At 50.6% G+C, this 22,838-nt stretch overlaps 1 protein-coding gene across 2 annotated transcripts in view; it reads right to left on the bottom strand.

The window, feature by feature from the left end:
* NT5DC2 (5'-nucleotidase domain containing 2) overlaps positions 1-22,838 on the bottom strand; it is a 52,677-nt gene that overhangs the window by 390 nt on the left and 29,449 nt on the right. Inside the window, exons 2-13 of one of the 2 annotated variants that reach the window (XM_070776567.1) lie at positions 3,450-3,634; positions 3,253-3,327; positions 2,972-3,027; positions 2,793-2,886; positions 2,498-2,626; positions 2,328-2,388; positions 2,133-2,235; positions 1,919-2,020; positions 1,696-1,777; positions 391-477; positions 168-308; positions 23-87 (exon numbers count right to left, since the gene is read on the bottom strand). In XM_070776567.1, the coding sequence (XP_070632668.1) occupies positions 23-87; positions 168-308; positions 391-477; positions 1,696-1,777; positions 1,919-2,020; positions 2,133-2,235; positions 2,328-2,388; positions 2,498-2,626; positions 2,793-2,886; positions 2,972-3,027; positions 3,253-3,327; positions 3,450-3,634 (1,180 nt within the window). The other variant, XM_070776568.1, reaches the window with a different exon arrangement.

Genomic DNA, 22,838 nt, shown 5'->3' with positions numbered 1-22,838 from the left:
CCTGCCCGGGCCCCTCACTCACCTCAGCTCCTGCCGCTCCTTCATCCAGGCGGCCAGCACCTGCCGCGACTCGGCGTCCTGGTAGGTCTGGGGGAGACGGGTGTGCCAGGTGTGAGCAGCCGGGGGCAGCCCCCCACGCCCCGCCCGCCGCCAGCCGGGCCCCACACCTGCATGCGCTCCAGCAGCCCCGTGAGCGCCTGCTGCCACGTCAGCGAGTGCATGTACTGCTCCGTGTTGATGATGCGGATCTCACGCTCCAGCTCGGGGATGATGGCGCCTGTGCGCCAGCCGTGCCGCAGCATGAGGTCCTGGGGGGCCGGGGAGACTGGGTTCAGCAGCAGCCAGGAGAGACCCCCCCCCACCTCCCCCAGGGGGCCCCGGCCCCCTTACCGCCAGGTCACTGTAGAGGTGGTCCCCGAAGTAGAGCACTCGGGGGCCGCGCCATTCTGTCAGCCGGAGGAAGTCAAACAGGTTTCCCTGGGGGGAGGGGGTACACAGCTACGCCCATTGTGCCGTGGGGGCTCCCCTGGGGCTCTTCTCCTCCAGGCTTCCCCATCCCCCAGAGGCAGCGAGGCCGGATGCAGGGCTGCCCTTTCCCGTGGCCTTGGGGCCACTCTGGGCCCTGGCCCTCGCTGCCTCCCCTTCACACTCAGGAAGGGGGTTTGCCCACGGTAGGAAGGCCTCCCCGCCCTGTGCCCTCACACCCGTGCAAGCGACGGCCTGAGTCCACTCTGGGAAACAAACTGCAGCCGTGACCCCACGGCCCCACAGCCAGCAGGCCACCCCGGCCCACCAATAGCAGACTTCCCTGTGAGGTGCCTGCCCCTCCCGCGCCAAAGCTGGAGAAAAGATGAAAACAGCCAGGCTCTATCCAACACGGCAGAGGAGGCTGGAAGGGGAGCAGACACCGGGGTGGGCCGGGACAGCCTGTCCATGGGAGAGGCCTGGGGAGGGGAGAGCCACAGGGCAGACAGGTAAGGAGGAAGAGTGAGGTGCAGGGGACCCCAAGGAAGAGGAAGTATGAGCGGGCGGAGTGCTGAGGATGTGCCAAGTTGGCAGGAGACAGGGAGAGAACATGAGGCCTAAAGGAAAGTCTAAAACCTGCCAAAGAAGGAAACTCAGTGTTTCCCACAAAGGTGGAGTGGCGCTCCTCAGGCTCAGCGGGAGGCCAAGACAACAGAGTGTCACCCTCACAGCCTGCCCAGGGGCCGCCAGCATGGGAGGCTGAGCAGCGGGCAGGTGCAGGGCCGGGGTACTGCCTGCAGCGCCTGGGCTCGGCACCCAGCAGCCCAAGGCTGCGCTACGGGCCTGACCCCCAACCCCGAACCCCTGTCTCTAAGAAGCCCCAGTTCAGCCAGGATTTCCACATTCCATCCAGAGCCGAATACTTCATCACCTCCCGCTCACAGCCACCTAACACCTCCCCACCAAGCACAAAGCCCCTTCTCACCTTCCTAGCCAGCCAGGAAAAGGGGTCCTCAGAGGCCTGTGAGCCGCCCCAACCAGGCTGTCTGGCTGCAGCAGATGGCTCAGCCCCGCTGAGTGGGCGCTTACTGAATGCCTGAGCTACTGAAGAGCTTCACGGCACATGTGAGGAGAGCATGGCACGGTGAGGCCAAGCATCGGGGCTGGGGCCCCTGGGAGGAGACAGAGCCCCAGCGGGTGTGGGGCGGCGCCCACCCAGCTGGCTCTCACCTGCCGGTAGATCTTGCCCTTTTCCAGGCGGGTGATGCGGTCCCAGTGCAGCGAGCCCTTCTCATCAAGTTTCCTGAAAGGCCTAGGGTGGGTTCAAAGGCCTGGGGTGAGGTTCAAGGGCCTGGTTCCCAGACTGTGGCAGAACAACAGGTGGCACGCCTGCCTCAGGACACAGAGCAGCAACCGCGCCCACTCCCTGGGCCGACCACCGGTCAGGCCTTACTTGCGTCGGTCGGTGAAGAAGCTGGGCTTGTCCGCTTGGACGATGACCACGTCAAAGAGCTGGCGCCAGTCAGGACCCACCATGTGCCGCATCCCCTTGTCCCTGGGCGGAGAGGGGCCGAGTGGGGCAGGCGGCCGAGGGAGGCTCCAGGCCTCTGCCACCCAGCTCGAGTCCCTGTCCCGCTTCCGCCCCCCGCGGGGGCAGGGGGGCTTACACGAAGCTGAAAGGGCTGTTGGTGATGAGGAACAGCTGCTTCCCATGGGCCACCAGGCGGCTCAGCACAGCGAACGTCTCGTCCCCTCGCAGGATGTACTTCTCTGGGAAGTACGTGGGGTGGGAGAGAAGGGAGAGGTGAGGGCCAGCCCCGTGCCGGCCCCGGCAGCCGCAACAGGGCCCTGGCCCCCCTTACCCATGTCCCGCTCGATCCACTGGTACATGAGGCCCTTCACGTGCACGTCTCGGATGGCATCCTAGGGGCAGCGGAGGGACAGTGAGGCCTCACTGGAGCCCAGGATGACCTGCCCTGCTGTGTCTGGGCTCCCGTCCACGCCACCCGGGGGCGCAGGCCCAGGCCCTTACTGTCACATCCTTGTAGAGGTGCGCCTGGTCAAACTCCAGGCCGTGGCCCAGGAAGTGGTCCACCACGCAGGAGAGCAGTGCCATCTCTGGCAGCGAGAAGATGTCCATGAACTGCTTGATGGAAGGGCCCTGGGGAAGGAGCACTGGCTGAGCAAGCCCTCCAGCCCTGGGGACCCAAGGGCAGTGTGGCCTTGGGGCGAGGGCTGGGACACCAGGGTGCAGGCACTGCACCCCGGGAGCCCGCCCCGGGAGTGTGCTGAGCGGGTCGCCTGGGCAGCAGTAGGCGGGCACCTACCTTGCCGTAGAAGCCGCTCATCTGGTAGAGGGGGATGTGCTGGGTGCCCCCGTAGAGCTCAATCACCTCTTCGTCTGGCACAGGCTGGAGGCCCCTGGATGGATGCACAGAGACCACCAGTCCAAAGTGGCGCTCTAGTGTGAGCCGGGGGTACGGGGCAAGGCCGGGGCAGCACTGACCTGTAGGCCGTCCCCAGCTGCACATAATGGAAGGCGTCAATCTTCATCAGAAGGCTCTAGGGGCACCACGGGAGCAAGATGGGCGGTGAGGCGAGCATTCGCCAACGGCTCTGAGCCAGCCTTTTCCAGCCCCCATGCCCCAGCTGGCTGGTAGAAAGGCACCCCACGCTTGACAAGAAGAAGTGCGGCTTTGAGGCCAAAGGAGTAGAAAGATGAGCCCACCACCGCCGGAGACAGGTGGCTAAGGAAGCAGTGGAGGCCCCTCAGGAGGGGCCGCTCACCTTCTGAATATCGTAGTGGAGGCCACGGATGGCAAAGCTGGGGTTGTACTCATACTTCCGAATGCCCTCTGGGTACTGTTGGGGGAAATGGGGCCAGGCCTGAGCCAGCGGTGTTGGCACACCTGCTCGCCGGGCAGTTGCCTCGGGATCCATTCAGCCATTCAGCCACCAGCCCCCAAGGGCTGGTCTGGCCTCACCTTGTAGTGCTCAACCAGGATGTCACGGGCGGCATTGAAGATCTCCGGGTGCAGCGTGTCCGAGTACTGGGCCAGGGTGTAGTCGTAGTCAAAGCCGTACACCTCGACGTCGCGCAGGCTGATCTCATTGTTGGCATAGATGGCCGCAGGGTTCAGGAGACTGCACACCTCGGGGGGCAGGAGGTCTACAGGAGGAGGCGCCAAGTGTGAGGCGGGCCCTGAGACACCCTAAGATGGGTGCTCTGAGCTCGGCAGGTCAAACGGGCTCAGAGAAAAGCCCCCCGCCCAGGGTCACACAGGTGGGATAAGGGGCCGATAGGTACCGGGTGACCATGCTGACAGCCCACCAGCTGCCCCTCCTCCAGCCTTTACACGCCCCAGGGGACACCTGGCTATGCGCTGGCCCTCTCCACTTGCCTGAAGCTGGGGTGGGGTCTCAGGACCCCATCACCGGGGTAGGAGTGCTGGCTGAGGCCGGAGCTGCTCAGCTCTGAGCATCTGCCACAGGCCTCAGGGCGAGGCCCCTCTAATCAGGTTTCAGCCGCCCGGCAGCCCACATAATAGCATTTGCTGCCTGAAACTGAACAGGACCCCATGGGGCTCCTGGGCGCGGGAGCCTTCTGTCCCGTTTCTTGATTGTAGGGAGGAAATGCCAGCCTCCATGACCTTCCCTGGGTTCCAAAGGACAGATACAAACAGCTGCTAGTCCGGGAAGGCAAAGGATGCAGACACGGGGAGAGGCAGCTGAGAAACCCCCGAGGCCAGATCTGAGGAAGCAGAGAGCTCACCAAGAGCAGGAGGCGCCGAAGACACAATAAAGTGCAGGCCCTGCACACACCCCTAACAGCAGCCCCACCCTTGGGCCACTCCAACAACTCCTCCCCAATTCCTCCTGGGTTGGATGTGAGGTGGTTTTTCGGGGGCACAAGCCTGCTGTCTCCCCCTTGGCCTGGCAAAGCAATAAAGCTGTTTTCTTCTTCTTCACCCCAGACTCTCAGATTTGATTCTGCACTGGTGCGCAGAGGCTGAGTTTTCAGCATCAAATCTAGCCCCCAACATAGGGCTGACTTGAGAATGTATATAGTCAAAGCTATGGTTTTTCCAGTAGTCACGTAGGATGTGAGAGTTGGACCATAAAGAAGGCTGAGTGCTGAAGAATTGATGCTTTTGAACTGTGGTGTTGGAGAAGACTCTTGAGAGTCCGTGGACTGCAAGGAGATCCAACCAGTCAATCCTAAAGGAAATCAACCCTGAACATTCATTGGAAGGACTGATGCTGAAGCTCCAATACTTTGGCCACCTGATGCAAAGAGCCAACTCATTGGAAAAGACCCTGATGCTGGGGAAGACTGAAGGTGGGAGGAGAAGAGGGCAGCAGAGCATGAGATGGCCAGGAGCATCACTGGCTCAATGGACATGAGTTTGAGCAAATCGGAGATAGCAGAGGGCAGGGGAGCTTGGTGCACTGCAGTCCATGAGGTTGCTAAGGGTCAGACAGGACTTGGACTGAATAACAACATTTGGTACTTTAAATTAAATGTAATCAGTTGTAATTCTGTTATTGTAACCAAGTTTCCTTACACTGTAAGTTTCATTACACTGTAATCAGATGTTTAACCATGCCTTTCTAAGTCCTGTCATTTATAAACAGTTACTGTACTCTGATGCGTTTGCAAAACTGCTTCACCTTCAAGAAAATTTATGGGAAGGACCTTATGACAAATACAGGTCTCTAATAAATTTCATACCACGCCGCTGAGCTGGGTGTACTGCTGCACGTTCGGTACGTATAACAACTGGATATAAGCGATACAATGTATGGCCTTTAGTGTTCCCTCATTAACATACCTCTGAGCCTTCTCATGACACCTGATCGGCTTTTCCCCAACGTGGATTAATTAGGCACATACAAAGGAGACCCGGTACCGAGGGACATGATCTACATTCAGGTTGAACTGGACAGATATTTTGATTATCAATGCTTTCTACTGAAAGATTTGCAATCAGAAGGGGAAATGATAAAAGTGTGCATGTATTGAGGTATGGGGAAGTCCCTGGCTTATATTAACACATGGTTTAACTTTAAAAAGTGGCCTGTTTCGTGACCTCTCACAAACGCACGTTATGTCTGCTTTGCCACTGATGAGGGGAATGCATTTACAAGTCAAAGTGGAGGACAATGGTAAAGCTGAGTGACCACTGAGGATGTGATTTCACATTCCCGTGTTTTTATAAACTCGAAATTTCTGAGCTATGTCAGACTTGGGATGCTAAAAGGATTAAAAAGTCCCCCAACCTCTTCAAGATTTCAGCTAAAGACTGCAAGGATTACACCTGGATCAAGGCTGAGTAGAGCCCTTCATGCAAGGAAAAGCATCAGAAGTGGCAAAAGTCCTTTTTAAGGACGTTACTCCTCGGTGCGGCCTCCCCTCTGCTACAGAGGGGCCCGTGGGCCTGCTTTCATCACAGAAACAACACAGACAGCAAACAAAGCTTTGGGTACAGACTGGAAACCTCACTCAGCATGGAGGCCCCAACCTACGAGAAAGGCCGAAAAGATGGACTGCGCCCTGAGGAAAACTCTCCCCAAGCTGTGCCAGAAAACTCGTCAAAAAAGGAACGTCTTCCAGTTGTGGCTCCTAGAAGCGGGCTAGGATTGAGCCCCTGTGAAACGGCATACGAAGGCCCTTCCTGGCTCCTGAGAGGAGAGAGGGAAGCATTTCGTGGCACTGGAAAGCTGCAGGTGGACGACCGCATGTAAACCAGCGCCGGCGGGACCCGCCCTCAGCCCACACGTGCAAACATGACGCCGGAACCCAGCAGAACAGCCTCCGACGGAGGCGCACCCGCGTCTGCTTAGGCCAGTTTCCCAAGACAATACAAATAAAAATGAAGAAATGGGACCCAAACTTACAAACTTTCGCACAGCAAAGGAAAACATAACAATGGCAAAAAGAAAGCCTTCGGAATGGGGCAAAATATTTACAAAGGATGCAACAGACAAAGGATGTATATTAATTGCCAAAATATACAAATAGTATAACATCAATTCAACAAAAAGAACAACCGAATCAAAAATTTATGGCAAAAGACCATAAGTAAGACATTTCTTAAGAGAAAACATATAGGTGCCAATAGGCACATGAAAAGGTGCTCAACATCACTAATTATGAGAGAAATGCAATCAGAACTGCATAAAGGTACCACCTCACACAGGTTAGAATGACCATCATTAAGAAGTCTACAAGTAACATATGCTAGAGAAGGTGTGGAGAAAAGGGAACTCCATCACTGGTGGTAATGCAAATTGGTACAGAAACGATGGAAAATGGAGTGGTCAGAAAAATAAAATAGAACCACCATATGATCCAGCAGTTCCATTTGTGGGCATGTTATCAGTCAAACCATAATTCAGGAACATCCTTGGTGATCCAGTGGTTAGGGATCTGCCTGCCAACGCAGGGGACATGGGTTCGATCTCTGGTCTGGGAAGATTCCACACGCTGGAGAGGGTTCCCTGATGGCTTAGTGGTAAAGAATCTGCCTGCCAATGCAGGAGACACAAGAGACCTGGGTCGATCCCTGGGTCAGGAAGATCCCCTGGAGGAGGAAATGGCAACCCGCTCCAGTATTCTTGCCTGGAGAATCCCATGGACAGAGGAGCCTGGCGGGCTACAGTCCACGGGTTCACAGAGTCAGACACGACTAGAACATGGCAGGGCAACTAAGCGCCTGCACAACTGCTGAGCTCACACACTGCAAACACCGAGCCCCGCTCTGCAATCACTGCGCCCGCTTGCCCTGGAGCCCCTGGCCCTCGACAAGAGCAGCCACACGACGAGAAGCCCGTGCACCACAAGTGGAGAGCAGCGCCGAAGACAAAGCGTGGCTAAAATAAACACAGAAAAACCCATTTACAAAGATGCATACACGCCTGTGTTCATGGCATCACTGTACACAACAGCCAAGAAACAGAAACACATTTCCACTGACAGACGGACGGGTAAAGATGTGGTGGGTGCGTGTGCTTAGTTGCTCCGTCGTGTCCGACTCTTTGCAACCCCATGGAATAGAGCCTGCCAGCTTCCTCTGTCCACGGTATTCTCCAGGCAAGAATACTGGAGTGAGCAATCTATCCCTATCCCTTCTCCAGAGGATCTTCCCGACCCAGGAATCAAACCAGAGACTCCGGCATTGCAGGCAGATTCTTTACCAGCTGAGCCACCCGGGAAGCCCCTAAAGATGTGGTACATTTATACAAAGAAATATTACTCAGACATAGGGAAAAAAAGAACAAAATAATGCCACTTAAGGTTGCAACTAGAGATTATGATACTAAGTGAAGTCAGAAAGACAAATACCATATGATATCACTTATATGTGGAATCTACATAGGGCATACAGAGAAGGAAGGCAGGGAAGGTGGGCGAGACAGAGAAACACGGGCGGGAGGAGCTAGGGAGAAAGAGGGAGGGAAGAAAGGAGAAAGAGAGGCAGAGAGTCAGGGGGAGAGAAGGGAAGAGGTGAGGGAGAAACAAAGGAAGCATGGGGGACAGAAAGACACAGGAAGAGCAAGGGGGGCAGAAAGAGGGTGTGAGGGGGGAAGGCGGAGTGATGGGGGAGATGGGAAGAGAGAGGGAGACTGAGACGGGGAGAGGCAGAGAGCAGGAGAGGGAAGGAGGGCGAGACAGAGACAGGCAGGAGACTGAGAAGAGGGGTGGGGTGAAGGCAGAGGGGGGGAGAGAGGGGGCAGGAGAAACAGTGGTCAGAGAGAGAAAAAGGGAGGGAGACACAGTGACAGGGAGGGACAGAGAGCCGGGTGGGGGAGAGAGGGAGGAAGAAAAGAGAAAGGAGGAGACAGAAAGCCAGAGAGAGAGGAGGAGGGAAGGAGAGACAGAGATAGGGACGAAGGGACAGAGAGAAAGGGAAAGGGAGCAGAAAGACAGAAAGAGACCAGGAGACAGTCAGAAAGAGGCCAAGAGATACACAGGAAGAGAGACACCGAGGAAGACAGACAGGTGGAGAGGGTGGGAGAGAGAAAGAAGCAGAAAAGAGAGGGAGAAAGATCAGGAGAGAAGGAGGGAGGCAGGGAGAGAAAGGGAAAGAAAGAGGGAGGAAGTGAGGGAGAGGGAGAGGAGAGAGACAGGGCAAGAGAAACAGAATGAAAGACGGGAGAGTCAGGGCACAAAGGAACACACCTAAGAAGCAGCCGTCATCTTCTGGGCTCCAAACTCACTGCACATGGTGACTGCAGCCATGGAATCAAAAGACGCTTGCTATGACCAACCTAGACAGCATATTCAAAAGCAGAGACATTACTTTGCCGACAAAGGTCTGTCTAAAGGCTATGGTTTTTCCAGTGGTCATGTATGGATGTGAGAGTTGGACTGTGAAGAAAGCTGAGCGCCGAAGAATTGATGCTTTTGAACTGTGGTGTTGGAGAAGACTCTTGAGAGTCCCTTGGACTGCAAGGAGATCCAACCAGACCATCCTGAAGGAGATCAGTCCTGGGTGTTCATTGGAAGGACTGATGCTAAAGCTGAAACTCCAGTACTTTGGCCACCTGATGCGAAGAGCTGACTCACTGGAAAAGACCGTGATGCTGGGAAAGAGTGAGGGCAGGAGGAGAAGGGGATGACAGAGGATGAGATGGTTGGATGGCATCACCGGCTTGATGGAGATGAATTTGAGCAAGATCTGGGAGTTGGTGATGGACAGGCAGGCCTGGCGTGCTGCTGTCCATGGGGTCGCAAAGAATTGGACATGACTGAGTGACTGAACCTAACTGAAGAAACAGCCTCACAGAGAGAACAGACTTTTAGTTGCCAAGGGTGAGGGGAGGAGGGAAGGGATGGACTGGCAGTTCAGGGTTAGTAGAAGCAAACTCTGACACTTAGAATGAACAGGGGATGCAGGTTAGATCCCTGGCTGGGGAACAAACATCCCACATGCCTTGGGGCAACTAAACCAACTCGCCACAACTAGAGAACCTGCGAGCCGCAACTATTGAGTCCATGTGCTCTAAGCCCGTGCTCCACAACAGGAGAAGGCCGAGAGCCGCAACCAGATAAAGTCCACACGCTAATGAAGACTCAGCTCACCCAAAGAAAGAAATAAATGAAGTCATATGTTTAAAACAGTGCGGGAAAAAAAGGACTGAGAAGTATTGAGAGCAAAAATGGAAACCAGAGGCGAGGCACAGATGGTGGAGTAACAGGACAAGGAATTCACATCTCCTAACACAGTGTAAAGAGCAATACAGCATAGGAACCTGGAATGTTAGGTCCATGAATCAAGGCAAATTGGAAGTGGTCAAACAAGAGATGGCAAGAGTGAATGCCGACATTCTAGGAATCAGTGAACTAAAATGGAGTGGAATGGGTGAATTTAACTCAGATGACCATTATATCTACTACTGCAGGCAGGAATCCCTTGGAAGAAATGGAGTAGCCATCATAGTCAACAAAGAGAGTCCGAAATGCAGTACTTGGATGCAATCTCAAAAACGACAGAATGATCTCTGTTCGTTTCCAAGGCAAACCATTCAATATCACAGTAATCCAAGTCTATGCCCCAACCAGTAACGCTGAAGAAGCTGAAGTGGAACGGTTCTATGAAGACCTACAAGACCTTTTAGAACTAACACCCAAAAAAGATGTCCTTTTCATTACAGGGGACTGGAATGCAAAAGTAGGAAGTCAAGAAACACCTGGAGTAACAGGCAAATTTGGCCTTGGAATACGGAATGAAGCGGGGCAAATGCTAATAGAGTTTTGCAAAGAGAACACACTGGTCATAGCAGACACCCTCTTCCAACAACACAAGAGAAGACTCTACACATGGACATCACCAGATGGTCAACACCAAAATCAGATTGATTATATTCTTTGCAGCCAAAGATGGAGAAGCTCTATACAGTCAGCAAAAACAAGACCAGGAGCTGACGTGGCTCAGATCATGAACTCCTTATTGCCAAATTCAGACTTAAACGGAAGAAAGTAGGGAAAACCACTAGACCATTCAGGTATGACCTAAATCAAATCCCTTATGATTATACAGTGGAAGTGAGAAATAGGTTTAAGGGACTAGATCTGATAGAGTACCTGATGAACTATGGACGGAGGTTGGTGACACTGTACAGGAGACAGGGATTAAGACCATCCCCATGGAAAAGAAATGCAAAAAAGCAAAATGGCTGTCTGGGGAGGCCTTACAAATAGCTGTGAAAAGAAGAGAAGCAAAAAGCAAAGGAGAAAAGGAAAGATATAAGCATCTGAATGTAGAGTTCCAAAGAATAGCAAGAAGAGATAAGAAAGCCTTCCTCAGCGATCAATGCAGAGAAATAGAGGAAAACAACAGAATGGGAAAGACTAGAGATCTCTTCAAGAAAATCAGAGATACCAAGGGAACATTTCATGCAAAGATGGGCTCGATAAAGGACAGAAACGGTATGGACCTAACAGAAGCAGAAGATATTAAGAAGAGGTGGCAAGAATACACAGAAGAACTGTACAAAAAAGATCTTCATGACTCAGATAATCACGATGGTGTGATCACTCACCTAGAGCCAGACATCCTGGAATGTGAAGTCAAGTGGGCCTTAGGAAGCATCACTATGAACAAAGCTAGTGGAGGTGATGGCATTCCAGTTGAGCTATTTTCAAATCCTGGAAGATGATGCTGTGAAAGTGCTGCACTCAATATGCCAGCAAATTTGGAAAACTCAGCAGGGGCCACAGGACTGGAAAAGGTCAGTTTTCATTCCAATCCCAAAGAAAGACAATGCCAAAGAATGCTCAAACGACCGCACAATTGCACTCATCTCACTAGTAAAGTCATGCTCAAAATTCTCCAAGCCAGGCTTCAGCAATATGTGAACCGTGAACTTCCTGATGTTCAAGCTGGTTTTAGAAAAGGCAGAGGAACCAGAGATCAAACTGCCAACATCTGCTGGATCGTCGAAAAAGCAAGAGGGTTCCAGAAAAACATCTATTTCTGCTTTATTGACTATGCCAAAGCCTTTGACTGTGTGGATCATAATAAACTGTGGAAAATTCTGAAAGAGATGAGAATACCAGACCACCTGACCTGCCTCTTGAGAAACCTGTATGCAGGTCAGGAAGCAACAGTTAGAACTGGCCATGGAACAACAGACTGGTTCCAAATAGGAAAAGGAGTACATCAAGGCTGTATATATTGTCACCCTGCTTATTCAACTTCTCTGCAGAGTACATCATGAGAAACGCTGGGCTGGAAGAAGCAGAAGCTGGAATCAAGATTGCCAGGAGAAATATCAATAACCTCAGATATGCGGACAACACCACCCTTATGGCAGAAAAAGTGAAGAGGAACTAATAAGCCTCTTGAGGAAAGTGAAAGAGGAGAGTGAAAAAGTTGGCTTAAACCTCAACATTCAGAAAACTAAGATCATGGCATGTGGTCCCATCACTTCATGGGAAATAGATGTGGAAACAGTGGAAACAGTGTCAGACTTTATTTTTTTGGGCTCCAAAGTCACTGCAGATGGTGACTTTGCATGAAATTAAAAGATGCTTACCCCTTGGTAGGAAAGTTATGACCAACCTAGATAGCATATTCAAAAGCAGAGACATTACTTTGCCAACAAACATCCGTCTAGTCAAGGCTATGGTTTTTCCTGTGGTCATGTATGGATGTGAGAGTTGGATTGTGAAGAAAGCTGAGCACCGAAGAATTGATGCTTTTGAACTGTGGTGTTGGAGAAGACTCTTGAGAGTCCCTTGGACTGCAAGGAGATCCAACCAGTCCATTCTAGAGGAGATCAGTCCTGGGTGTTCTTTGGAAGAAATGATGCTAAAACTGAAACTCCAGTACTTTGGCCACCTGTTGCGAAGAGTTAACTCATTGGAAAAGACTCTGATGCTGGGAGGGATTGGGGGCAGGAGGAGAAGGGGATGACAGAGGATGAGATGGCTGGATGGCATCACCGACTCGATGGACGTGAGTCTGGGTGAACTCCGGGAGTTGGTGATAGACAGGGAGGCCTGGCATGCTGCGATTCATGGGGTCGCAAAGAGTAGGACACGACTGAGCGACTGAACTGAACTGAACACAGTGGCACCAACCAGGCGCTGCTGGCGGGGGACCCCAGACACCTAGGGGGACTGGAGGAACCTCCATGCAAGCAGGTAGGATGTAGTGGGGGAAGGAGGGAGGGAGGAAAAGCAGAGGCGAGATGGGGGGCACCCCTGAGGGGTGGCTGAGGGAGTGAGGGGAACATGACAAGGGTCTTCCCAACCTGCTCAGGACCCAGGGAGCCTGCTGGGGTCCAGGGCCTGAATCTCCACCTTCAGGGCTCACTCTGGCTGTGCAGGTCTTGAGTCTAAGCCCAGCCTCCCAGGGCCTTTTCTGGCTATTTTCCCCTTGCTGTACTGATTCTCTTTAGCTTTGTTGTTATTACATTTTTGTTTTTCTTATATATTTTTGGCCATGCCAGGAATCAAACCTGCCCCTCCCCCCAACACTGCATTGGGAGTGTGGAGTCTTAGCCACTGAACCACCAGGGAAGTCCCTATTATTTCTAATATATTTTCTAGATTTATTTTATTTTTTATTCGTTTTTACTGTTCTCCTTGTTGTTTCTTATCTTTTTTTTTTTTTTTGGCAGCACTGTGTGACCTGCGGGGCCATGGTTCCCAGGCCAGGGATCAGGCTTGAGCTCCTGTGGTGGAAGCACCGAGTCTAAACCCCTGGACTAACAGAGAACCTCAGAATTCAGGCACTATTAATCATCGTGAGCTCTACCAGAAGCCCTCACCGCAGCACTGACCTACAGCCTGCAGACTCCAGGGTTGGACGCCTCAGGCCAAACAACCAGCAAGTCAAGAACACAGTCCCACCCATCAAATATAAAAAGGAGAGATAAAAAAAATTTGGTACAGATGAAGGAGCAATGTAAAAACCTACAAGACCAAACAAATGAGGAGGAAACAGGCAACCTACCTAAAAAGAAAATCAGAGTAATGATAGTAAAGATGATCCTAAATCTCAGAAAGAGAATGCAGGCACAGGTCGAGAAAATCCAGACGTGTTTAACAAGGACCTAAAGAACTAAAGAGCAAACAGTGATGAAAAACACAAGAAGAACCGGAATGGAAGCTACACTGGAATAGCAGAGTAACTAAACCAGAAGAACCAGTAAGTGAGCTCAAAGAATGGTGGAAAGAACTGCTGAGCAGCAGAATAAAGAAAAAAGGAACCAAAATAAATGAGGACAGTCTCAGAGACCTCTGGGACATTACACACACCAACATTCAAATCACAGGGGTCTTAGAAGGAGAGAAAGAGTTGGAGAAAAATACTGGCAGAGATTACAGTTGAAAATATCCCTAACACAGGAAACAGGCACCCAAGTCTAGACAGTCCCAAACAGGAGAAATCCAAGGAGATACACAAAGAGACAAATATTCATCAAACTAACAAAAATCAAAAATAAAAAGCAGCAAGGTAAAAGCAACAAAAACAGACAAGGGAATCTCCATAAGGTTATCAGCTGATTTTCCGCAGAAACTCTGCAAGACAGATGGGATGGCAGGACATATTTAAAGTCATGAAAGGGAAAGAAAGTGCAAACAAGATTACGCTATCCAGCAAGGATATCATTCAGATTCCATGGAGAAATCAATAGCTTTACAGACAACTTCTCAGGTGTTTAAAACCCAGCACTTCCAATACAGGGGGCATGGGCTGGATCCCTGGTCAAGGAACTTAGATCCCACATCCTGCATAGCTCTGGCAAAAATAAAATGTAAAAAGCCTTTACAAACAAGCAAAAGCTAAGGAATTCAGCACCACCAAACCAGGTTTACAACAAATTCTTAAGGAACTTCTGTAGGCTGAAAACACAAGAAACTGACTCACAAAACAGATACAAAACAATAAGAAAATGGTAAAAGGAACATGTATGTTGATAATTATCTAGAATGTAAAAGGATTAAATGCTCCAAGCAAAGGACACACACTGGCTGAATGGATGGAAAAATAAGAACAGTATAGACGCTGTCTAAAAGGGGCCTACATCAGACTTGGGAACACACACAGACTGAAAATGAGGGGATGAAAAAAGATATTCCATGCAAATGGAAATCAAAAGAATGCTGGAACAGCATCATTCATATCAGGTAAAACAGACTTTAAATAAAGACTGTTACAAGAGACAAGGAAGGTCACTACACAGTGATTAACGATCAGTCCCACAAGGAGGTATAACAATTATAAATATTTATTCACTCAAGACAGGAGCAGTTCAATGCATAAGGCAAATGCTAATCATCATAAAAGGTGAAATCGAAATTAACACATGTAGTGATAAGTGTAGTGTGTTAGTCACTCAGTCATGTCCGACTGCTTGTGACCCCATGGACTGAAGGTAGCTCACCAGGCTCCTGTCCATGGAATTCTCCAGGCAAGAATAAGGTTTGAACCCAGGTCTCCTGCACGGCAGGCAGATTCTTTACTGTCTGAGCCACCAGGGAAGCCCACCACAATTACAGCGAAGGGTTTTAACACTCCCCTTACACCAATGGACAAATCATCCAGACAGAAAATAAACTAACACAATCTTTAACCAACACAATAGACCAGATGGACTTAACTGATACTCAAAAGCGGCAGAATACACTTTCTTTCAGGTGCACATGAAACGTTCTCCAGGACAGATCACATCTTGGGTCTTAAATCAAACCTCACTAAATTTAAGAAAATGGAAATCATATCAAGCATCTTTTCTGACCACAGAATTATGAGAATAGAAATCAATTACAGGGAAAAAAACCCAAACTATGAAAAACACAGACACACGGAGGATAATCGACCTGCTACTAAATAACCCAGAGGTCACTAAAGGAATCAACAACACACAGAGGACGTCCCCGGTGGCCCAGCGGTTAAGAACCTGCCTGCCAGTGCACGGGACCTGGGTTTGATCCCGGGTCTGGGAGGATTCCACATGCTGCAGGGCAACCAAGCCCGTGCGCCCAACTATGGAGCTCACCGGGCGCAAACGCGGAGCCCCGCCTCCCAACTCCTGACGTCCGCGCAGTCTAGAGCCCGTGCGCCTCCACTGCTGAGCCTGCTCACTGCAACTGCTGAAGCCCACGCGCCCTAGAGACCGTGCTCCACAGCGAGAGAAGCCGCCACGCCACAGCTAGAGAGGGGCCCGCTCACTGCAGCTTGAGAAAGCCCACCCGCGCCAACAAAGACCCAGAGCAGCCACAAATGAATAAACAAACTAATTCAGAAAGATACACGCACCCCTATGTTCACAGCAGCGCTATACACAGAAGCCAACACACGGACACAACTTAAATTCCCATGGACAGATGAGTGGATACAGATGTGGTACATATATGCAACGGGCACTGCTCAGCCATAAAAACAGAACAAAACAATGCCATCTGAAGCCAACTTGGAGAGATTATCATACTAAGTGAGCTAAGAAAGATACCATATGATATCACGATATGTAGAATGTAAAATCGGATTAACAGAGTGCAGAAGAAAAAAGAGAAAGACAAAGAGGAGAGAGAAAATGGGAGAGAAAGAGAGAGGGAAGGTGGGAGAGAGAGCAAGAAAGGGAAGCAAGGAGACACCGACAGAGACGGAGGGAAGGAGCTAGGGAGAAAGGGAGAGGGAAGGAGGAGACAGAAAAGAGACACAGAGAAAGAGAGGCAGAGAAAGAGGTGGGAAAGAGACACGGGGGTGAGGGCAGGAATGAGCGAGGGGGGAAGAGCCAGGAAGAGAAGAAAGGACACAGAGAGGAAAGATAGGAAGTGAGAGATAAAACAGAGAGACTGTGAAGGAGGCAGAATTAAAGGGTGACAGAGACAGAGAAGGGAGAGAAATTCAGGGAGAAAGAAGAGACAGAGGAAGGAGGGAGAGAGAGAGACAGGGCAGGACAGAGACAGAGAAAAAGCGGCAAGGAGAGAGAGAGGCACGGGAGGAGGGAAGGGAGAGGAAAGAAGACAGAGAGCTGGAGGAGGGAGGAGAAGAGGAAGAGGGCAGAGGGCGAGGGGGAGACAAAGGGCAAGAGGCAGAAAGAGACACAGGGCGGGAGAGGAAGGGAGACGGGGAGAGAGGAGAGAGACAGAGGGAGAGACGACGGCAGAGTCAGAAAGAAGGTGAGGCAGAGAGACTGAGAGAGAGTCAGAGGGCGAGGGAAAAAGAAACAACAGAGAGAGCGAGCGAGCGTGCGCCGAGACAGAGGTGGCGGGCGCGCAGGAGAGGGACGCGTGGGAAAACAGATGGACAGGCTGGTTTAGGCTTCAGAGACTAAGCAGGGCAGACCCCTGACCCCGTCTGCTAAGACCGCAAGCCTTGCACCTTAGACACAACAGGGGACGGATCTCGAAACTGTTTAGCCTCTGGAGGGGTTTGGCCCACGAGGTCCCAGGCTTAACAACATTGCAAGTTTTATAGAACAAAGCAAACAGCATTAAGATGAAACTAGAGCTGCCATCTTCTCACAGATTGACCAGGATATGTTTGCATCCTGGGATTATAAACAGGAACCCAAACTGCAATTTTGTTGCTGTTGTTCTTTGGTTTAAAATTGCTGACTAGAGAAAGTATTATATATTAACATTTACACTAAGTTTTCTTTTTTATTATCACTGCTTAATTACTTTTTCACGAATTCTTTTTTTAAATTAATTTATTTTAATTGGAGGCTAATTACTTTACAATGTTGCAGTGGTTTTTGCCATACATTGACATGAATCCACCACGGGTGTACATGTGTTCCCCATCCTGAACCCCCCTCCCACCTCCCTCCCCATCCCTTCCCTCAGGGTCATCCCAGCGCACCAGCCCCAGCACCCTGTCTCATGCATCAAGCCTGGATTGGCGATCTATTTCACATACAGTAATATACATGTTTCAATGCTATTCTCTCAGATCATCCCACCCTCACCTTCTCACACAGAGTCCAAAAGACTGTTCTTTACATCTGTGTCTGTTTTGCTGTCTCACATGTGGGGTCATCGTTACCATTTTTGAAGTCTCACCCAAGGAGGGCACCTGCTGCCTAAGACCTTTCCCCACTGGGAGTCCAGATGTGTGGGGTCACGGGACTTCCCAGCGCTGCTCAGGTGGGATGCTGGTCAAAACCCACTTGGGAGAGGTGTCCTCTGCTGTTTCTATTTGTCTTTTCTTGTGATGTTAGTATATTGAAAGTTCGCTAGATAATTCTCTAATGAATGTGGGTATCACTCACTTGTATATAATGAGCGGCTGCTTTTGTTAACACATCCTTTGAAGCTGAGATGAAAGTGAACATTTTCTGCAAAACAGGAGGTGGAGAAAGTCTGGGAGACAGAGAGAGAGGGACGCTCACAGAGAGAGACACACACACAGAGACCAAGGTTGGGAGGGAGGGAGGGAGACATGAGAGACAGAGAAACAAAGAGGGAGAAAAAGAGAGTGACCCAGAGTGGGAAGGGGGGAGAGAGACAGGGAGCAAGAGAAAGAGAGAGAGAGACAGGGAGAGAGACCGAGAGAGGGGGTGGGAGGGAGGGAGGGAGGGAGAGAGAAAAGGAAAGAAAGAGTGAGACAGGCAGGGAGGCAGGGAGAGACCAAAAGATGGAGAGGAAGAAAGAAGACTGAGAAAAAGGGAGGGAGGGAGAGAAAGGGGAGAAAGGGTGGGAGGGAAAGAGAGAGAGACCAAAGGAGGGTGGAGAGGGAGGGAGAGAGGAAGGGAGGGGAGAGGGAGAAGCAGGGAGACAGCAAAAGAGAGACTAAGAGAGGGAGAAATAGAGAGAGAGAGACAAAGAGAGAAAGAGTGACGCAGGGAGAGGTCAAGAGAGATGGAGGGAAGGAGAAAGAGGAGACAAGGAAAGAGGGTGGGATGAAAAGAGAGAGAGAGAGAGAGAGAGAGGTTGACAGGGAGATAGAAAGGGAGGTAGGGAGAAAGAAAGAAAGACAGAAAGACGGAAGGAGGGAGGCACAGGGCCGGAGAGACAGAGACAGACCAGGAGAGAGGGAGGCAGAAAGAAAAAGAAAGGGACGGGGAAGGAGGCAGGGTGGGAGGGAGAAAGAGGGCAAAAGAGAGTGACAGAAAATGTTAACAGGGAGGGGAAAAAACCCAGCACACCTGAACACATCTCGCTAACAGCCTAACAGAGAGAACAGACTTTTAGTTGCCAAGAGGGAGAGGAGTAGGGAGGGGATGGACCGGGAGTTCGGGCTTAGTGGACTCAGACTCTGCATTTACCATGAACAGGGACGTCTGCCTTTCGATGCAGGGGATGCAGGTTACACCCCTGGTGGGGGGACGAACGCCCCACAGGCAACTGCAGAACCTGGGCGCCCCAATACCGAGTCCACGCGCTCTAGAGCCCATGCTCTGCAAGAAGACCAAGAGCTGCAACTGGAGAAGCCCACACACTGTAAAGACTCGGTTCAGCCAAAAAAAAAAGGGCCGGATGAACAAATGGATCGTACTGTCCAGTGCAGGAAACTAGACTCAACCTCTTGGGATAAACCATAATGGACAAGAATACTAAAAAGAATGGATAGATGTGTGAACAGAGCTACCTTACTGTACAGCAGAAATTAAAACATTGCAAATCAACTATACTTCAATAAAATAAATATAAATAGCTAGACAGCTTTAAAAAAGAGAAGTGTTTTTAACACAAGAGGTAAAATTAAACAGTATGTACGACAGACGGGTCTGAGTGCACGTCTCCAGGCCTCCCCTCGCCTGGAAGCTCCCTGGCAGCCCCTCGCAGGCAGGAGCCGGTGCTGCTGGGGCTGTGGGAAGAGCCAGGACTGAGCAGCAGCTGGAAGAGAAATGGAAGGGGCCCGACCACGTTCTTCTTACCACTCACACTTCTCTAAACCCAGATGGAGTAAAACCGTGGGTACATCACTCTAGTGTAAGAAGGTACCAGGGGCTGACCTGTCAGGCCTGCCTACAGCCAGCAAGCAACCTCCTGAGAAGTGGACATCTCGCCCTTTGGGAAACCTTGAGGATTAGTTACAAGCCGAATGGGAGTTTTGTTTTCTTACACTTTCTCATGGGCTTCCCTGATGGCTCAGGCAGTAATGAATCTACCTGCTATGCAGGAGACCCAGGTTCAGCCCCTAGATCGGGAAGATCCCCTGGGGGAGGAAATGGCAACCCACTCCAGTATTCTTGCCTGGGAAATCTCATAGACAGAAGAGCCTGGTAGGCTACAGTCCAAGGGGTAGCAAACAGTTGGACACGACTGAACGACTAACACTCTCATGCTTTCTCACACCCTTTTCCTTTCCCACCAAACTACAGATTCAGGGATTTCCCCAGTAGTCTAGCAGCTAAGGCACCCTGGCCCAGTGCAGAGGGCTCCGAGTTTGATCCCTGGTTGGGGAACTAGATCCCACGTGCTGCAACTAAGCCTGTGGATTCTAGAGCCCTCAGGACACAACTAGAGAAGCCCACATGCTACAAGGAACAGCTGTGCACTGCCAGGAACACCCAGTGCAGCCAAAATAAATAAACAAAAAACAACCCCCACAGGACAGCTCCACGTGCTGCTTCTCTGATAACCCTAACTGCTGGCACGCGGGGAGCTTCCTACTTCCAGGCCTTCAGCACGTGCGCCTGGGTGCGCTTCTCTCTTCCAGGGAGTGGTATGAAACAACTGGCTGCGCCAAGTCTCCCTGTGAAGCGAGGGGCAGACCCGACGCCTGAATCTGAGCAAACAGAGCTACTCCGGGTCATGAGCGGCAGCCGTCACTCCTCCAGCTGGGTCTGCGGCACCAAGATGGCGCCCCAGGACTGAGATCGTCATCACACAACCCTCGGATGCAGGACTTGGAATCAAGCATTTCTAATTCAGTCTCCAGTGCCCCGAATTTAGGCAGCATGCAGGCCCCTCCAGGAAGTAGCCAGAGTAGGTGCCTTTCTGTTCCCTGAAAGACTCAGGGAAAGATAAAACTGAAGTGGGGATTAAAACTGAGCCCCCTTAAAGCTGACTTCCTCTACTGAGTTTATGATTAACATCTCTATCAGCAACGATTATTCCTTCTATTGTCCAGTGTCTGTTCTCAAGACTGAGGAATATCAGGGCTTCCCTGGTGGCTCAGTGATAAGGAATCCACCTGCCAAGGCAGGATACACGGGTTCCATCCCTGATCTGGAAATACTGCACATGCTGCAGAGCAGTTGAGAACACGCCCCACAACCGCTGAGCCTGTGCTCCAGAACAAGCACAGAGTAGCCCCGCTCTCCACAGCAAAAGCCCAGGCAGCACCGAAGAGCCAGCACAGCCAGAAATGAAAAATAAAGTCATGCATCTTTTTAAAAGGAGGAAAAAAAAAAAGACTGTGGCATATTCAGAACAAAACTGGATACCAGAAGTGGCGTAAAGACGGTGTAGGAGAACAGGGAGCAGTGCTGGTGGGGGAGCTCAAACACCTAAGGGGGGCTGGAGGAGTTTCCCTGCAACCAGGGAGGATGTGGTGGAGGAGATAGCTCAGAGGGTAAAGAATCTGTCTGCAATGCATGCGACCCAAGTTCGATCCCTGGGTCGGGAAGATCTGCTGGAGAAGGGATAGGCTACCCTCACCAGTATTCTTGAGCTCCCCTTGTGGCTCAGCTGGTAAATAATCCACCTGCAATGTGGGAGACCTGGATTTGATACCTGGGTTGGGAAGATCCCCTGAAGAAGGGAAAGGGTACCCACTCCAGTATTCTGCCCTGGGTCCCTGTACAGTCCATGGGGTCACAAAGAGCCCTGTACAGTCCATGGACACAACTGAGCAACTTTCACCCATGATGCAGTGATCAGCAGGGTAGGGGAGAGACCTTTGGAGGGACAGAGACAAGCTGGGAAGCACCTTCCCCACCTGCTCAGGACCTGGGAAGCCAGCTGGGGTCCAGGGCCTGAATCTCTACGCCTCAGGGTCCCCCATGGCTGTGCAGGTCCTGAGCCTAAAGCCCACCCCACCAACCCCCAGAGCCTTTGCTAGCTATTTCCCTCCTAATGTGATTCTCTTTAACTTTGTTGTTGCTGTTATGTTTTTAAATTTTTTAAAATATATTTTCTACTTTTTAATTTTTTACTCCTGTTACTGTTCTGCTGCTTCTTATCTGCTGTCTCTCTTGGCAGCACTGTGTGACCTACAGCATCATGGTTCCCAGGCCAGGGATCCTGTGGCGGGAACACCAAGTCCAAACCCATGGACTAACAGAGAACCTCAGACCCCAGGCAACATTAATCGGAGTGAGTTCACCCAGAGGTTCTCATCTCAGTACCAAGACCCGGCTTAACCCACGGCCTGTAAACTCCAGTGCTGGACACCTCAGGCCAAACCACCAGCAAGACAGGAACATAGTCCCACCCATCAAAAAAAAAAAGAGAGATGACAAAAAATATGGTACAGACAAAGGAACAATGTAAAAACTTACAAGATAAAATAAATGAAGAGGAAATAGGCAACCTACTGAAAAAGGATTCAGAGAGTAATGACAGTAATCCTAAATTTCAGAAATAGAATGGAGGCACAGATTGAGAAAATACAAGAAATGTTTAACAAGGACCTAAAAGAACTAAAGAGCAAACAAACAGTGATGAAAACACAATAACAGAAATGAAAAATAAACTAGAAAGACAGAATGGTGGAAAGAACTGCTGAGGAGCAGAATAAAGAAAAAAGAATCAAAATAAATGAGAACAGGCTTAGAGACCTCTGGGACAAAATTAAACACACCAACGTTCAAATCATAAGGGTCTCAGGAGAGAATTCACTTTCACTTTTCACTTTCACGCATTGGAGAAGGAAATGGCAACCCACTCCAGTGTTCTTGCTTGGAGAATCCCAGGGACAGGGGAGCATGGTGGGCTGCCGTCTATGGGGTCGCACAGAGTCGGACACGACTGAAGCGACACAGCAGCAGGAGAGAAAGGGTCTGAGAAAATATTTGCAGAGAATATAGATGAAAATTTCTGTAACACAGGAAAGGAAATAGCCACCCAAGTTCAGGCGGTCCTATACAGGATAAACCCAAGGAGATACACATTGAGACACATATTCATCAAACTAACAGAATTTAATTAAAAAAAAAAATGAAAACAGCAATGTAAAAGCAAGAATAACATATAAGGGAATCCATACAAGGTTATCAGCTGATTTTTAAGCAGAGGGCAGATGGAAGTGGCTGGATATATTTAAAGTGATGAAAAGGGAAAATCTACAACCAAGATCATTCTACCCAGCAGTATCACTCAGATTCACTGGAGAAATCAAATGCTTTACAGACAGGGCACTTCCCTGGCGGGTGAAACTCTGAGCTTCCAATACAGGGGGCGTGGGTTCGATTTCTGCTCAAGGAACTAAGATCCCACATACCTCAGAGCGCAGCCAAAA

Source organism: Bos indicus, chromosome 22 (genome assembly GCF_029378745.1).
Source record: "Bos indicus isolate NIAB-ARS_2022 breed Sahiwal x Tharparkar chromosome 22, NIAB-ARS_B.indTharparkar_mat_pri_1.0, whole genome shotgun sequence".
Classification (NCBI taxonomy): domain Eukaryota; kingdom Metazoa; phylum Chordata; class Mammalia; order Artiodactyla; family Bovidae; genus Bos; species Bos indicus.
This window is presented reverse-complemented; position numbering and strand designations above follow the sequence as displayed.